Here is a 12546-nt window from a genome sequence, read left to right on the forward strand (position 1 = left end):
ACACCAAGCGAGCCAGCTGTTCGCCGCCTTGGAACAATGAAATGGAAAGAACACATTGTCACGTTCTGACTATTCTTACAGCGTGAATACTGCACACATCCAAATTTCTCCGCAATTATGTGCAGGCATGAAATGCGAGATTAGCGCAGTGCAGTGTAGGTATTAATGAGTCGATCTGTAGCAGATATGCAGCAGTTTGGCAGCATGCTTATTGTCGCGTGGAAATGTTGAAATGTACCTAAATAATTATGAGGTGGAACAGCGAATTCATGTTTATCCAACGATTGCTTGTAATGTACTAATATGAATGAACGTGACACATCAAATAGCCAGAAATAGCTTTCTGCTTATGTCTTTAGTAGCATGAACACTCCTGCACTTGCCAACTGCATTTAGCCACTGTGGTCTTTAAAAAGTAATCTCATATTTATTTTGAGCATGGCTATACGTATTTAAAGTGTAGTCAATTTGTGAGACAACATGCTAAAATGCACCCGGCATTTTGTAAAGTATGACATTGACAGTGATAGTGTCAAGGAATGATGATGAAAGCTTATTTACTTATTTATCTATTACATACTAGTGACCTGTTTGTGACAAAACAGAACTAGCATCATACAATATAGTGACAGTGGTAATAATTGTAAAAATCTATACAAAAGATATAATATGCATTGCAGAAAAGCATACAATTCAACACTTTTGTAGCAGTTTGCAAAAACAAAAGAAAAACATCCCAACGATTGGCATGGTTTTGCTGACAGGGAACCATTGCATATCTGTGGGGTGCATGGTTATACAATAAGAAAAAAACCCAATTTGTTAATGGTTGCTGAGAGCATTTAGAAATAAATGAACTGTTGGACGCTCTACAATATCGGGTGACAGGCGATTTTACTTACGGGTAGTTCTGGAAAAAAAAGAAATACCTGAATGTATCTTTGCTATAATCTACACCTTTTATTGAATGATATGAGTGCACAGCACATTCACTTGTTTGTCTAATGTGCACTGTTTTGTTTATTCCAGTTTTGTTATGGAAAATGAAGTAAAAAAGCTTCAGCTTCCCCATTCTTCCTCTTGGGTAGTTTCTTAGCTTCGCTGGAAAAAGGTCTACTAAAGGCTTGGTGCATAACTTATATATATATGGACTTATATACATATAACTTATATAACTTATATATATATATATATATATATATGGACACCACCTTCCAGGAGATGAATTGTCTGTGCATATGTTACTCTAGTTGTTTAAAATGAAGATTGCTTTTGCCAGGGATGAGGCACCCGGCCAGAAGGAGTGTGACGAGGCCATCGACAAGTTGAATGCTGCCATCCGGGAGCTGGATCGTGCCTCCCTGAACATCCTCAGCCAGGAGAGCGCTCACCAGGCTGACAGCAGCCTGCTCAAGGTCTTGTGAGAGTTGCTTCTTCACATGCATGCTAGCCAAAAGACACTGCACAACATGCACTCTGACGAAACCTTGTGGTGGCATGGAAAAAATGTTACAGTGCCCATTTAAAGAAGTACTAAAACGATTTTGAGACATCATTCATTTCTTTGGTATGCAGTGGTAATGCTCTGCACATGCCAGACAACTTGTTTAAAAAACATATATAAACCTAAAGCTAAAGTGCAATATATATATATATATATATATATATATATATAAAATGTTTTTTTTTTAGCCCTTTGAGGCCATACAGGCACGTCATCAGCTAACATGGGCTAGAGGGTTTTTGTGGTACATGTACGACACTGCTTCATGTTTAAAATGCACCTTTTTAAATTATTTCGCTTGCTTGGCATGTACAGTCATGCTTTGAGAATACATGAAATTCATTTTGTGCATCAAAGTCTCTTCTTCTTTTTTTCCTCCAAGGCATTGCGGCATCTTTTGCTTGTACATCTGAACAGGGTGCAGCTGCTTTTGGTTTCATCCTTCTTGTGGTTGTCTCTTCTCGCACCACCAAGGCTGATTGCTGTCTGGTTGGCAATCTCTCGAAGGGTGACCACTTGTTACTGTCCTTTTCATTGCTCCCCAGGGCATGATTACATCGGTTTCGATGAGTGCCTAAATTATGAAAACGATACCATCATACAGCTTATCCTGGATTTATCGAACTCAGATACAGTAAACTTCCGTTGAAACGAATTCTTGCTTGAGACGAACAACACAGGCGTGTTTGTTTGGTTTCCCATAGACTCAATGGAAAAAAATATGCTTAAGATGAACCATGTAACGGGCCTCTTCCGTCCAGACCAACAAAATGAGGATTCTACCCAATGATGGGGCGTTCAGGCGAACAAAAGAAAGCAAAATGAAAAAGAAAAAAAAAGATAGTTCCTAGCCTAAAGATTCAAAGCAAATTGAAAGCAGATTGCAATGTGGAAGGAGAAAGCGAGATAAGTGCAAAAGAAAGATAAGCACATAAAACTGGTATCTCTCTCACCCCTAGCCTGTAGATAGTGAAAGCAACAAAACACATTCATCCTTTCGTATTCTTCTTGCATTCCTCAGTTCCCCAACAGGAGTAGAGTAGAGAACAGTATCCTATCGTATTGCTGAACCTTTAAACACCCTAAATACGCACGAAATAAACCTGGACAACATGTATTCTCGCTTCTTATTCACTCATTTCATTTCCATTGATCTAGCCGTGTAATTCAAGCGGATCATCAATATGTGTGCATATACCAATTGTACATATGTACTTACCACTTTATATTATATAGAGTTTTTAAGGGCCATTACATTTTCTTTTACTTTTTGGTTGCCATTATTCATTACCTCATATTATTTTCTAAATTATTTTGTGCATATCTTTTTGATGTGGTGGCTTAGCGTTGCTATATTTGTGTAAAAAAAAGAGAGAGTCAACTTACTTCATGCATCCCTACACTATTGTATTTATAGACCATTTCGCTATTTACAAACACAGGTCCTTGATGACATCCGATTTCATCCACCAATGTGCCTTGATAACATCAGTAGGCAAGAAGAGTTTTAGAATATAGCCTGCTGATTTTGTACACTTTCCTTCTCATATTTGACCAAATATATTCAAATAAATATTCTTTTGAGCTACATAAAAATTATAAGAGATTCCCTTGAGCTTTACGCACGTTCCTTTTATCTGAAAAACTAAAGAGATACTTTCCTTATTTTTTGAAAACGTGCTTTTTGTTCGATGTTAGGAGCTGGTAAATGCGGTGACCAGCAGTTTTTTGGGGTACAACGCTTGCAGTCTTGAAACCGTCTATATACTTATGCCTTGGCTTATTGTTAGCATGCCATGTACCTATAGTCAGTGCTGCACAATGTCGGAACCATAACACAAGGGGGGTGGGCTTAGTCAAGCTGCAGTAAGGCAGCTTTTTTCCGCAACCTCCTTTCTCCTTGCCGAGATGAAATAAAAAGCTTTTAAGTAAGTTTTGAAGAACACAAGAGCTTGGCTTGGGGGGGGGGGGGGGGGTGGCAAATTCAAAGGAAGGGGGCCAGAAACAAGCCATATGAAAGTGAAAACGCAAATAAAGATTGTCTGTACATTATAATCACATGAAATTGAAACCACATATGCGATACTAGCACTCCTATCAGAGGAGTCGGATGCATTGTTATCGGTGTCACACAATGGCGCCTGAGCACATGTGGTCAGCTTACGCTGTTTGGCATAGGACCTGTGTGTGTCTTATCTGTTCACAGTAAAATGCAGAAAATTGTGATCCGCCATATTCATTATGAAAGCGCACGACAAAGGAAGGTAATTTTGCACACATACTATAGGTCCATCTGGTCTTTTTGTGTGCCGAAGGCTTGTGATCACGAGTAGCGTAAATGGAATTTATCAGCTGCATTTCATTCAGGAAAAGTTACTGCGGCCTGAAAACGAAAATATATTCGAATCTCAAAAAAAAAAAAAAAAAGGCTTCAAGATTTTCATAAGCAACTTGGCACATATTGGCTTTGTGAATGGCGCTGTTCTGTCTTCTCCCCTGCTCTTACTGATGTTTTTTGCGCCAACTCCTGCGAGGTTTCGTGTATATATACTGTATCAATCAACAGAGAGGGGACAGTGCTGGACTATTACAGTAAAATAAACAAAGCTTGGTGACTGAAATTCATTTATTTAACAGTAATTAATCACAACTGACAGCTTTGTCAGGCATTCGATTTCGCATATAGTCTGGAAAAAGAAAAGCAGTATCAAGGCAGTCAACACAGCTCAACCAACCTCGTTTGTAATCTTCCTCGAAAGTTTGACACAGTCTCCTCATCACCACGTGTATCGTGTCTAATGCACTCATTAGTGTTAGAGGCTCCACTCTGACAGCCTACCACTACACTCGACATGGGCGTTGACTTGACTTGCCAGAGGTCGGGCCATGTGTCAGATGCAGAAGTCGATTCTTTCATGTTGGGACCAGGCTGCTTCGAACCACACCTCGCTGCGGGCGGCTGGGGACAATACATCCATGATCAGTCTGAACGTTGAGCAGCCCAGTGCGCCCATAAACACGGCAATTTACCTCCTGTCGTCACCTATGACTTATACTCTCACGCATATCTCACTTTTAACCATGTACACTAACAACAAAGGACACAAACCTTCACTAGTACACTGCACCTTCCTTGACAGACCCCATTTTGACAGTCAGTTGGCTTGGAATGGCTTGGCTACTTGACTATCCAGAATGGTGCCGCATGGTCAATGGTTGCCAGCTGCTAGTTTGTTATTATCCGCTGCAGTGGCGTATAATGACTAATTTAAGGCCTTGACATTTAAGAACACACTGTTTCAAATTGACATTTCGCAATACCAGGTTCAATACCTAAGCCAAATTATTATGGATGTCTCATTAAGAAGAACACGTAATTTGAAAATTTTCTGCCAGAAAAGAAACAAATGAGGCGAAAATATACAATAACTTTATGACTGTATGAAACGAACGTGTGGAGAAAGTTTTCACATATGAAATGCATCTACTTGGTGCACTAAGGTCTTGAGGAATTATATGTAAGTGCTCAGTGCAATGCTTTTGTCATCCCCAAAAGGTCCTCGACAGGACCTTTTCCGAAACAATTGTTGTCTTCAAAAAGCACTAGAAAAGACGGTTGAACCGGTGCTAGCGCATTGCTTTTGTCCTCTTCAAAACGTCCTTAGAGTTACTTTTTCAGGATGAATTGTTGTCCTCAGAAAGCACTCGAAAAGACGTTTCTGGGTTAAACCAGCTTCTGTTATCCTCAGTAAGTACCAAGGTCAATAAGAACTGTGCGAGGACGATTGTACCTTATGAGGACGACCTCAGGACATCGAGTGTTGTATGGGTTTTGGGGGGCACTTCTGAATAGACAAACTTTTTATAAGAGGAACAAATGATTGTGGTCGCCTTGAGTTTGCCTTCAAGGGAGTCTACTGTATATCGAATAGTTGGCTATATCGAATAGTTTAGAAATTTCTTTAAATTTTGCATGCAAAAATATAAAAATATAAGACCAGCGCACCCGTACATCGAACTTCTGCACAGCGGCACACAAGCTATATCGAATGCTGCACCACGCCGAAGCCCAGAAAGTACATTTTTCCTAGCAAATATTGCTCAATTTTTGACCCCGTTTTAACAAATTCTGATCCCTTTGCGTGTGTAGGTGACAAAAAGGGTAGTATGATCTGTCGTGCTGATCTGGTTTGTTGCGCGGCACTTGTGAGTGCACTGGCATGCTTGATGCACAATCTGTAAGTCCTAACGCACGAGCATAGTGTTCAAATTGCCAAGGACACCAATATGGGAATATGAAGTGACTCGGCGATCTCATTGCATTGTCCGCATTCCCTTTCTTGTTTCTTAGCGCACAATGGCACAGGAGCTTGAAAAGCATGGCCTTCAAGATGTGTAACCTCGTGACGTATTTTGGTGTTTTTGGTTTCAGAATGCACATCTCGGAGGCTATGTCTTTTTTAGCTTTTTTGAATCAAAGCAGCTGAAAGCAGCAGCTGCCAGCTACAAAGACACAAGTGACATCGATATCACCTACATGTAGACTGTGAAAACTCGACATTGTCTTTGTAATGTTGTCTTTTGCGCTTCCTGGGCTTGTGTACTTCTCGCTTCGTTCCTGAGAAATCCTCATTCAGTAGTTTAACTGATTGTTGTCCCACACGTAGCGATAAAAATTATGACTGGTGCTTGGAATGACGTCAAGTAAAGCGGCATCGTAAACTTTCTTTGAGGGCCAGGTGACGACTTCGGGTGCATCATGTCCGCTGCTATATAGTGCCTAGGTGAATTATGTGACTTATCAGCGCTTCCGGGCACCATCTCGGACAGTGAGTGACTTATAGGTGCAGACGACGACGTAAATGTTTCTGACTGCATCGATGCTGAGATCGTGGCTGCCGTTGCCAGTGCTGAGGTAGTGTACTCGTGAGGTTATGAATATGCCATCAGTATTCTGCATCAATCAACTTTTTGAGGCTAAAGGAGCGGAATTCGCTTGTTTGAAAAGCTTCATTGATATTGAGGATGATTGGAACTTGGCGGTGCAAAAAAGAGAAGTTCACGAACTAATTTCATGCAAAATAAAGTGTGGTTACTTGCAGTTCACACCTTGTTCTCCATTATACAGTGAACGGATCGTTATGTTGGCACTTGTAACAATTCGCGAGACCTCAAATGCTTCAATTTAGGCCTGAAATGATACATATTTTGTATTTTGAATTATTCATATATCGAAACTATTTTGCGATTTTGTTTTAGTTCGATATATCCAGGATCGACTGTAGTTGCATTTCCTGTTTTGGGGACTTGGAATAACTAACTCCATCTCAGCGATAAGGCAAAGGACCATTATAGCTTTTTCGCTTGTTTTGCCTGCTGGAGGGGCGCATAACCACAGTTTTTTTTGTGTGTTCACTCATTCCTTAGCGCATTATGCTTATGCTAAGGAAGGGCGTGCGCCGGTTGCGGTGGTGCTAGGGAGTGGAGCGGCAATTCTTCCAAAGTGGAGTGAATCAGGATCGGATTCATTTGTTGTCAATTTATCAGGTGAAGATTTATTTGGGAGTTCTGACTCAGATGATGATGAAGGAGCGACATCACGAAAGCATTTGCAGCATCACGATACAGATCAGATGAAAGGTGACTATTCCCCCATTGTTTAGTGTTAAAGCAAAAAGATTTTTTACTGAAAAAGTTCTCTGGTGCGGTAATTTTTATGTCTGTGAGCTATGTTCATTCTAATGCACAACTTTTATTTATATAAAATTGTATAAGTGTTTTATTTAGAACTTTGCTTGATGTTACTAAAAATCAACTGTGTGTACATAAAACAAAAATATTTTTCGTCACTTTACAGTCGTCAAAAAAATTTTAAGACAATTTTTTTTTTAAATACAGTTGTTTGAAGAATTTGTGTCAGCATTAAACAAATTATCTATTTTTGAGTGGCCTCTAAAAAAATGTGACACCCAGATGGTTAAAGAGATCCTGCAATGGTTTTGCTCATTTTTTAGTTGCACCTGGTTATAACAAAATTGACACATTCCAGAAAAAAAAATCATTATAAAGAGGATTTCGTTATATGCAGGTTTGGTACGAAATTTTGAAAAATAAATGCACAAGTTAAAAAAAAAGAAACTGAAGGCAGAGGTCACCCACAACACTTACTTAGTGGTAAAAAAGCTGCTTTATTATAGGACATCCATTATATGGACACTCTCAACAAGCTTTTGCTGTCACCGCAATGTTCCATAGCAAATCCAAATCGATAACATGCCTCCTGCGCATCGTAACTTTTACGAGCGGGTAAAAGCACGCAAGCACTTCTGAAGCAGAGATCATATGAGCCGGCCCATCTTTATCTTCTGGAGGGCACATAAAACAACATCTCCTAGCGTATTAGAACTGCCGCCGAAAGATGCTGTTGCGATCGCTGGCGCGCATCAGCATCAGTGTGATTTCAATGCGAAGAGAATTTGTGAAAAAAGCACTTCTCCTCGGAGCGGCTTTATTGCTTAAACCAGCTTTTTGTAGCATTTCTGCAATATCGGATCTAGAAGGGATGAATGAAGGCATGCCTCGTGAGGAAAGGCTGTGGCATACCAATCGTTTTACTGATTGTCGGTCAAACGTAGTTTATTGTATCTTACTGTCTTGTGGCAGGTTATATATTGGCCAGTCTTGGCGCTGCCTGAACATTCGCCTGCGAGAACACTACAATACGTTGAAGTCAGCCCCGGGTTTACATTTGTGGCTGCATAGCCACAAATGTGTGGCTGCATACTTGAATTTTCACACACTTATATATTGTGCACCCATCGTGACACGAAAACTAGAAAGATCGCGAGGGCTTTTTCATAAAAAACAATATTGATAGTTAAGTCAGCTCACCGTCTATATCACTGTTAAATTGTGAAATCTCGTTTCTGGGCGACATTTGATTACAGTGTAACCTTCTTCCTTGTATTTCCTTTTTCCTTTTTGTCTTACTGGTATATATTATCTTTGTTAAATAAACCAAGTTTTAGTCTGGGCTCGTTTGTCTCCTCTGCTGGGTCCTGTTAGTTTGTGCTCCCAATATTTCATTATGAATATATACCAACTAGCCTGCCTATCAACCCATCTTCAACCCTTCTAGAAAAGTTGTCTGTGAGCCTGAATTTCTATAACATTACACTTTGTTGCTATCACATTCACTGAATTCTATTCAACGTGCAGTCCTGTGGATAGAGCTAATTGCCTAATCCCGAAGGATAAGGCTTTACAAACTCGCGACGAGGTGCAAGACAGCAAAACCCTGGCAGCAGTTAGCGCACCACACAAACTAAAGAGGTCCCCTCGACCTCGAGCCCGGTGGGGTCGAAGGCTCCGTCTGTCACGACGAAGCCTACAATGAAAACAACATTGTCTGTCGTCTCTCCTGAGGCAATGGACACATCAACTGCACCGGCGCAGACTGCGCCAAAGGAGCAGTGGGGTTCCCTCGACCGCTCTAAAAAAGACAAAACGGTAATTACAGGGCCTTCTAAAGGCTCTGTAAGATAAGTCACTTTTCTCTTTAGACACCAGCCACACTCATTTCGTACACACAGCACTTCTTTACTCCCATAAGAGAGACACAAATTATACAATGGAACGTCAGAAGGCTACTTCCAAACCTTGACAATGTCCAAGAACTTCTACACAAACATTCTCCAAAAGTGCTGTGTGTACAGGAAACACACCTAAAATCCAAAAATACAAATTTTTTGCGTCAATATGTTGTCTTCCGAAAGGACAGAGATGATGCTGTGGCGTCATCTGGTGGTGTAGCCATTATTGTTAATCGAGGAGTAGCGTGTAGTCATGTACCACTACTAACATCCCTAGAGGCAGTGGCTGTTCGAGCAGTTCTATTGAATAAGCTCGTCACCATCTGCTCTCTATACATACCGCCGCAACACCGCCTGGAAAAACATGATTTCCAGTCTTTAATAGATGAGTTACCAGAACCTTATCTGGTTCTAGGGGATCTGAATGCGCACAGCGGTTTATGGGGTGACTGTCGATGTGATGCACGAGGTCGTCTCATCAAACAGTTCCTCTTTTCATCAGGTGCTTGTCTGTTGAGTAGGAAAGAGGCAACATATTATAACCTTGCAAACAATACTTACTCCTCCATAGACCTCAGTATTGCATCTCCTTCACTTCTACCCCTACTCCAATGGAAAATTATAAATAATCCCTACGGAAGTGACCATTTTCTTGTCATTCTGAGTACACCAACATCATACCAATGTCCTTCACAAGTTCCCAAATGGCTGACATACAAAGCTGACTGGTAACAGTTTTATAACACTACTCATTCAAGTTGGACAGACATATGTGGGTTAGGCATAGATGAAGCTGTGGAGTACTTCACAGCTTTCCTTATTGACGCAGCAGCCAAGTGCATCCCTCAAACATCTGGACTGCCTGGCAAGCGATGCATCCCATGGTGGAACACCGAGTGTCGTAATGCGCGAAAGGAGCAGAACAAGGCAAGGAGGTTGTTACGGAATTCACCGACAGCCGAAAATCTTGACAGCTTTAAGAAAATACAATCTCAAGGCAGGAGAACGCGCAGGCAGGCCGGAAGAGAAAGCTGGCACAAGTTCTTATCAGGGATCAATTCATATACACAAAAGGCTAAAGTCTGGAACATGGTTCGTGAGGTAGCAGGAAGACAAGTACATACACTCCCACTCATTAACACACAGGGTGACAGCCTGGAAGATAAGGTGAACTTCCTTGGTGCCCACTACGAGCAGGTGGGTAGCTCATCACACTATACTCAAGCTTTTCAAAGATATAAAGCAAGGATAGAAAAGCAGAAACTAGAACACAAATGTACAAACTACGAGGCATACAACCAGCCTTTCAACTTAGCTTAGCTACAAACGTCACTAAACTCTTGCAGTAATTCTGCCCCAGGCTACGATCATGTCGTGTATGAATTGTTGAAAAACCTGCCGCTCGAAACGCGAAAAACATTACTCTCCCTATACAATGCTATCTGGTTTTTTGGCGTCATCCCTGCTTCCTGGAAAGAGGGTTTAATTATTCCCATTTTAAAAGAGGCCAAGGACCCTTCCTCAGTTTCAAGTTATAGGTCCATTGCACTTACAAGCTGCCTTTGTAAACTTTTTGAAAAGATCATAAACTGCTGACTTTTACATCTCCTTGAAACACACAGTCTGCTCGACCGATTCCAGTGTGGATTTCGAGAGGGTAGATCCACCACCGACCATCTGGTGCGTATCGAGGCACAGATCCGAGACGCTTTCGCCCACAAACAATACTTCCTCTCTGTGTTCCTCGACGTCGAGAAGGCTTACGATACAACATGGCGTTTTGGCATATTAAGAGACTTGTCTCACCTGGGTGTGCGCGGTAGAATGTTTTCCATAATCGAGAGTCACTTGTCCAGTCCAACATTTCGTGTCCGTGTAGGCAGGGCTCTCTCCCAAACATTTGTCCAGGAGACGGGGGTACCGCAAGGTGGTGTACTTAGTTGTACACTTTTTATTATCAAAATGAATTTCTTGCACCTGTCCATCCACTGCAATATGTTCTATTGTACATATGTCGACGACGTTCAGCTTGGCTTCAAGTCATGCAACTTGGCAATGTGTGAGCGGCAGGTTCAGCTGGTTTTAAACAAGGTCTCAGCTTGGCTTCAAGTCATGCAACTTGGCAATGTGTGAGCGGCAGGTTCAGCTGGGTTTAAACAAGGTCTCTAAATGGGCAGATGAAAACGGATTTCGACTTAACCCACAAAAAAGCACATGTGTCTTGTTCTCTCGAAAAAGAGGCATGCACTCGGAACCTGACATTCGACTGAACGGCAACGTCTGTCTGTCAAAGCAGAGCATAAATTCTTAGGCTTAATCTTGGACAACAAGTTGACCTTCGTACCACACATGAAGTATTTAAAAACAAAATGTTTAAAAGCCATAAATGTTATAAAAGTGTTGTCACGTACTACGTGGGGTAGTGATAGGCAATGTCTCATGAACATGTATAGAAGCCTCATTCGCACCCGCTTAGATTATGGGGCCGTTGTTTATCAGTCTGCAACTCCAAGTGCTTTGAAGATGCTGGATCCCGTGCACCATTTGGGCATCCGCCTTTCTACGGGTGCTTCACTGGTGATGACACGTGCAATTTCATAATTGACCTCGCTGAGACGATGGAGTATCACAAAAGGACCGGCGTAGTAAGCCAGTAGCTTTTGGCTCAAGCCACGTCTGCGTATTGGAGTCCACACCCACACTAGATCACCGGGGGCATAGGTTATATGTCTGTGTTGACTGTCGTAGCGAGTTTTGAAGGACTCTTGTGCTGCCAGTGTACGTAAGCAGGCAAGTCGACGTGTCTCTTCCGCACGACACAAAGTTTCCGCAATTGTTAAATCGTCATGGACGACAAAAGGAAAAAAAAGTGTCCAGCGTATGTCGAGGTGAGCGAGCGTAGAGCAGATACAAAGGGCTGTAGCCTGTCGTTTCGTGTTTCGACGTGTTGAAGGCATACGTGACGAATGGTAAAACTTCATCCCAGTTTTTGTTGTCGGAGGCAACGTACATTAACAACATGTTGATCAACGTTCGGTTTGTGCGCTCGGTGAGGCCGTTAGTTTGTGGATAATACGCAGTTGAATGTCGGAACTTGGAGGCACACAAACGAAGTAATGATTCGACAATATCAGCGGTAAATTGTCGTCCACGGTCACTTATTATCACGCGAATAGGTCCGTGTCGAAGGATGACTGAATGCAACAGGAACTCTGAAACCTGGACTGCCGTGGCGGAGCATAAGGCAGCCGTCTTGCAGTACCGCGTCAGGTAGTCGGCGCATACAATTATCCACCGGTTACCTTTTGAGGAGCGTGGAAATGGTCCCATCAGATTAATGCTGACCTTTTCAAAAGGAGAACCGGAAGGCTTTACAGGTTGCAGGTGACCAACTGGACCCGAGGAGGGCCGCTTGTGGCTCTGGCACTGCGTACAGCTGGCCACGTAGTT

The 12546-nt window shown here is 41.9% G+C and overlaps 1 protein-coding gene across 4 annotated transcripts in view; it reads left to right on the forward strand.

The window, feature by feature from the left end:
• The window catches only part of rhea (Talin_middle and talin-RS domain-containing protein rhea), a 908869-nt gene that overhangs the window by 558105 nt on the left and 338218 nt on the right, over window positions 1–12546 (forward strand). For all 4 annotated transcript variants that reach the window (XM_037423602.2, XM_037423605.2, XM_037423603.2 and 1 more), the window contains exon 39: window positions 1280–1415. In XM_037423602.2, the coding sequence (XP_037279499.2) occupies window positions 1280–1415 (136 nt within the window). The remainder of the gene's footprint in view (window positions 1–1279; window positions 1416–12546) is intronic.

This window comes from Rhipicephalus microplus, chromosome 4, assembly GCF_043290135.1.
Source record: "Rhipicephalus microplus isolate Deutch F79 chromosome 4, USDA_Rmic, whole genome shotgun sequence".
NCBI classification, from domain to species: domain Eukaryota; kingdom Metazoa; phylum Arthropoda; class Arachnida; order Ixodida; family Ixodidae; genus Rhipicephalus; species Rhipicephalus microplus.